A 6,022-nucleotide genomic window follows, 5' to 3' on the forward strand; every position below is an offset into this window, starting at 1 on the left:
CCCAGCAGAAAGGGCCGAGGTGGTGAGTCTACAGTGCTGCCAACAATCCAACCCAAATATAATGGGTCTAGGGAAATTGCTCTGGCTGGGTCTTACCCAGGGAGTCTGCAGTACTGTCCTCAGGGCCGGGGTGAAGGTCTCCTGCCTAGGAGTTGCCTCTGTGGCGTCAGGAGTCGCTCCTGAAGTCTGCTGCTTAGGGCAATCCTGCTTCTTTCCCCCTCCCTGCAGACTGCAGTTTCCTCCCTTTTAAAGGCCTCATCCCTATCATGTATGATTGACAGACGAAAGGGGTGGGAGTAGCCCTACTGCCAGGGCCTCTCTGGCCCGTTCCTCATCTGTGTGGGGCCTATACACCCTGTCACAATGTTGCTATATATTAATTTGGCAGGGAGTTCAGGGAGTCTTGGACCCTACACCACTGATTTGCCAGTGGAAATTTTGCCATTGATTTTAATGGATGCAGGACGATACACCTACCCTGTTTCCCCGAAAATAAGACAGTGTCTTATATTAATTTTTGCTCCCAAAGATGCGCTAGGTCTTATTTTCAGGGGATGTCTTATTTTTCAGAAATGAAAAATGCCTTATTATCGGTGGATGCCTTATTATCGGGGAGGTCTTATTATCGGGGGGATGCCTTATATTACAACGAGAGGCAAAACTGTAAGTAGGCCTTATTTTCGGAGGATGTCTTATTTTCGGGGAAACAGGGTAATAAGCATGAAAAACAGCCATATCTTAGAAGTATAGTTATATTATGTACCGTGTGTATGACTATGTAATATGTAATGTTGTTGTAACCTTGTTGGTCCCAGGATATCCTAAAGCTTTGTGTAAGCTCAAAAGCTTGTCTCTCTCACCAATAGAAGTTGGTTCAATAAAAAATATCTCACCCACCTTGTCTCTCTAATATCCTGGGAGCAATATGGCTACAACACCACTGCCTACAACCATTCTATTATGTCTAGTAGATTAACCAATTAGCCCGTGTCTTTTTAAGTGTTGTTTTTGATGGGATTTTAGTGCTTACTTAATTCAGGTCAAAAAAGAGAGGTTTCCTCTCAAACATTTTAATTAACCATCTACAGAAATCTCTCAACCCCAGAGGCTAAGATATTAAATATTCAGCTCAGTATGGATATCCCTCTCAGATTGTTATAGTCAAGCACAAGTTGTATTCATCCTCTTTTATTCAAGTCAAAATACAACAAGCAAATCAAACCCTCCCATTCCAGAGAAAACAAGTTAAGGTTGATCTTTGACCTAAATCTTCTTCCATCCAGAGAAACAGGACCAATATGACATTTGCAAGGAAAGAGACCCACATCTGCTTGGGTCAGCCATTTTGGTCAGTGGAATAGCCAGGGTTTTTGTAGTGACCATCACTAGTGGGCCTCAGCACAGGAATTCAACCTGCTAAAATCTCAATGCCTGAGATCATCCATGCAACAAGATCATTCGGTGTTTTCTGAGGGCTGAAGAAAGTTTCAGCTCTTCACCAGGACTGCTTAATGCACTATCCCATTAGGTACATGACCTCTGGAAAGTCATATTGTTTCAAAGTACACTCTTCTTAAGGATGATGAGAGAGCACTTTCCAAGGTTCAGTGGTACTCTATGGTGTTAGCCCGGCTTTGGTTTTCTGCTACAATATGACTGCTATGCCAAGCTGGCTTCGCACCACACGCCATCCAAAGGCTGAGCAGCCCTGTTCCAAAGAGAACCCCACCTGCCCATGAACATGATCTGTCAGAAATGACCAAAGGATGCCCCCAGAGTCTCCCACTCCTGCTCCTCCTCATCCTCTTTTATGTGGAACTGGCACAAATACTGTTCCATTCAGTCTTCTGGGGCAGAGGGATGCCATATGGAGGGAGGTAGTCAAAGAACAGATAACATTTAGGCAAGGGCAGGGGGTCCAAGTGTGTGGGAGCAAAAGGCAATGTGTTGGGCAGCCAGGCTGACGTCAGATACGCTTGGGCTGGTGAGTAATACTCAATGGGGGGGCCTGCAGCACGGACGTTGCTGGGCATCGGGCTGGAACCCTGTCATAAGTGGGGAAAAAAACAGAAGAGAATTCTTTAAAAAGTCAACGCAGACCTTTAGTTAGATGTAATTTACGAGCAGCCCAGGAATTTTCCCAGTGTTCAGCAATGAAAACTAAGGACTCGTAGACTTTAAGGTCAGAAGGGACCATCTTGATCATCTAGTCGGACCTGCACATTGCAGGCCACAGAACCTCACTCACTCCTGAAATAGGAGAGAGATACCATGTGTACCAACCTGGATAATGCTGTCCAATCTAGGGAACAATACCAGGGCAAACAAGCATAGATTAACATAACAGGGTGAACATAGCAAGGATTTTGTACAGAAATGAGGTGGTATGGTTGCCTACACCAAAGTCCCTATCTAGTCCTCTTCTAGCCAATGGCTTCTGCAAGGTGTTCCTCCTCTCAAATGGTTGCTCAAAAATGGATATCAAAAAGGGGAGGGCCCCAGAGACAACATATTCAGCCCCTGAAGGGATGAAGTGCATTGTATTACTCTTGATTGATCTCCATGTGTCTAATTAAAATTCATCTGGAAGGACAGGTTGGTCCAGTGCAGACTTTTCGGGGAAAGGGCTTGGAAATAAAAGGGGGAAAACAATATTTCCGCAAAGAGACGCCTCCCCAAATATGCACTGAATAGACTTAGTTTCAGGAGGAATGACACAATGTCTCTCTCTGAGAAAAAATGGAATTCTTCTGGGTCACAAAGACTCTTTCTTTTCTTCCCCCTCCCTCAGGTAACAGCTGTACAAGGGCGTGATACTGAAAAGGGTGAGTCTCTCTGTCTTGCTCACTTCCTTTACACATGGCCTCCCATACTCACTGTGATTTCCAACTTTGGAGCTGGAATGAAATCGGCTTCGGTCAGATGCTGGAGGCCACCAAAATAGCCAAATTTTTCATGTTTCCTCCACTTTGCTCGCTGGTTCTGGAACCAGATCTGGGTGCAGGGGGGAAGGAGGGAAGGCAAATGAAGGTATGGCAGGAATAAGACAGGTCAAAAGAAAAGTTCACATCTGTTTCAAAGAGCCATTTCTGATACTCTTTGAAGACTTGATGGAGAGCGACAAGCATCCAGGGTGGAGAGGCCTGTATGGCTAATGGCCAAATCTACCGAAAATAATTTGCTTTCACAATACACCTTTCATACTATAGGTAATGGATAGGCTGTGTAGTATTTGTGTTTGGACAGACATGGCAACCATTGTTTGATCAGCAATAGCGCACATTGCGCGAGGTCTGTCAGCCAGGATACAGGGGCTTTCCATTATCCTTTTGGGAAAGTGATAAGGGATCTATAAACAGCAATCAGAGACATATTGAGGGGTCCTTATTTTAATGCTTTTCCTGAAGGGCATAGCCCCTAGTACAATACTGCTCCTTTTCCCAGCATGGGAGAACAGTTTCAGCAGCGGACATAACAATGAAAGACCTGATGCAGGGTTCAGTTGGATGATCTACTGGCTCATGATGAAAGTGTTACCAACTGAACTATATTGATGACACTTCTTTCTATACTACCAGGTAAAAAAATTTAAAGCACTAGAATGATTTAAGGAGTCTGTGTCTCATTGGGACTTGAGCCTAAGTCACTCAAGTGCTTTTGAAAATTGTATCCATTAAATTTGCCCTAGCTAAAAGATTCCTACTTTTCTCCAAGGAGCATCTGTCTGCCAGCTGACTTGATCTTCCTGGCAAGTTCTAGAGACATAGCTAAATATTTACAGACTAACCACTATAGCGGTACATGGGTGTATCATTGGTTGCATTGCTTGGTCAAAAATATTTAAACCCACCTTCTTTTGTGTCAGGAGCTCGTGAATGGAATGCAAGTCTTTCATTCCTTGGTAAGTGGTTCAAAATGAACAAAGGATATTAGTAACCAAAAGTAGTTACTGTTGAATATGTGATTTTTTAAAAAAAATCCAGCAACAAAGAGGTTAATTATTTCTGCATCTCTTGCACATGAATTACTTGGAATGTCAGGTGTCTGCTATGTTGCTATTGGCTAAAAGCTCCTGAAAAGACAAACTTGTGTATGAGTTTGTATATGTATTGGAACATATGTGTGAAACAACTTAGTCCAGTATCTAGGGGACAGGATTCCTATGACAAAATGCACCACAAAATTACCCCTTTCTGGATTATTTACAGAATGGTCAAAGATGGAATGGGCCATGAAGACTCAGCTACCTTTTCACCCTTTATGGTGATCTTTCCAAAGTCAGTATTTTGAGGCATATTCATAGATTATAAGGCCAGAAAGGACTATTGTGATCCTCTAGTCTGACCTCCTGCATAATGCAGGCCATAAGATTTCCCTGAGTTAATTCCTGCTTCAGGTCCAATAGCTGTGATTAAACTAGAGCAGATCTTTTTGAAAAACATCCAGTCTTGATTTTAAAAATTTCCATTGATGGAGAATCTGCCATGACCCTTGGTAACTTGTTCCAATGGTTAATTACCCTCACTGTTAAAAATTTACACCTTATTTCCAGCTAGAATTTTCAACTTCCACCCATTGGATCTTGTTATACCCTTGTCTGCTAGATTGAAGAGACCTCTCTTATAAAATTTTTGTTCCCCATGTAAGTACTGATAGCCTGACCACATCACCTCTTAACCTTCTCTTTGTTAAACTAATCAGATCGAGCTTTTTGAGTCTCTCATTAGAAGGCATGATTTCCAATCATTGAATCCTTCTCAAGGCTCTTCTCTGAACCCTCTCCAGTTTTTCAACATCCTTCTTGAATTGTGGACACCAGAAATGGACACATAATTTCAACAGTGACTGCATCAGTGTGAAGTAATGTAACCTCTCTACACCTACTTGAGATTTCCCTGTTTATATATCTAAGGTATGCATTAGCATAGGCGCCAAGTTTCAAATCTGCCAAGGGGTGCGCCACCTGGCTCTGCCCAGGCCCTGTCCCCCACTCCACCCCTTTCCCCAAGGCTCCACCCCCACCCTGCTTCTTCCCACCCTCGCTCCCCCCCACTTCTTCACCACCTCTTCTTGCCCCGCCCCTTCCCGCCCACTTCTGCCCTCAGTCCTCCCCCACCCCCCAGCACCTGCAGACATCGCAAAACAGCTGATCCGTGGCAGGCGGTAGGCGCTGGGAGGGAGGGGGAGGTACTGATCTGTGGGGCCTGCTGGCAGGCAGGAGGCACTGTGGGGAGGGGAAGGTACTGGTAGGGGGGCTGCCGGTGGGTGTTCAGAACCCACAATTTTTTTCCTGTGGATGCTCCAGCCCCGGAGCACCCATGGAGTCGGCGCCTATATGCATTAGCCCTTTTTGCAACAGGGTCACACACAGATCATGTTCAGCTGGTTATCCACCATGATCCCCAATGCTTTTTCAGGGTCACTGCTTCCCAGGATAGAGTCCCCCATTCTGTAAGTATGGCCTATATCAGGGGTGGGCAAACTATGGCCTGTGGGCCACATCTGGCCCATCAGACCATTTAATCCGGCCCTCAGCTCCCGCCGGAGAGCGGGGTCGAGGGTTTGCCCCGCTCTGGTGCTCCAGCCGGGGAGCAGGGTTGGAGGCTTGCCCCACTCTGCACGGTGCCCAGGAAGCAGCCAGCATGACCCCTCTCCGGCTTCTTCGTAGTACACAGAGGCGTGGCCAGGCGGCTCTGTGTGCTGCCCCATCCGCAGGCGCCGCCCCCACAGCTCCCATTGACCGCGGTTCCCAGCCAATGGGAGCTGCAGGGGTGGCGCCTGCAGACGGGGCAGTGCACAGAGCCGCCTGGCCGTGCCTCGGAGACAGAGGGGGGACATGCTTCCTGGAGCTGCTTGTGATAGGCGCCGCCTGGAGCCTGCACCCTGAACGCCCTTGTGCCCCAATCCCCTGCCACAGCCCCGATCCCCCTCCCACCCTCTGAACCCCTCGATCCCAGCCCAGAGCCCCCTCTTGTACCCCAAGCCTCTCATCCCCAGCCCCACCCCAGAGCCTGCCTCCCCA

At 46.7% G+C, this 6,022-nt stretch overlaps 1 protein-coding gene across 1 annotated transcript in view; it reads right to left on the reverse strand.

Annotated features, from left to right (window-relative positions):
- Positions 1-1,186: 1,186 nt before the first annotated feature.
- Positions 1,187-6,022, reverse strand: part of ISX (intestine specific homeobox) — a 38,459-nt gene continuing 33,623 nt past the window's right edge. The window contains exons 4-5 of the mRNA XM_034757958.1: positions 2,878-2,994; positions 1,187-2,045 (exon numbers count right to left, since the gene is read on the reverse strand). Coding sequence (XP_034613849.1) covers positions 1,809-2,045; positions 2,878-2,994 — 354 coding nt within the window. The 3' untranslated portion in view covers positions 1,187-1,808. The remainder of the gene's footprint in view (positions 2,046-2,877; positions 2,995-6,022) is intronic.

This window comes from Trachemys scripta, chromosome 1 (assembly GCF_013100865.1).
Source record: "Trachemys scripta elegans isolate TJP31775 chromosome 1, CAS_Tse_1.0, whole genome shotgun sequence".
NCBI lineage: Eukaryota > Metazoa > Chordata > Testudines > Emydidae > Trachemys > Trachemys scripta.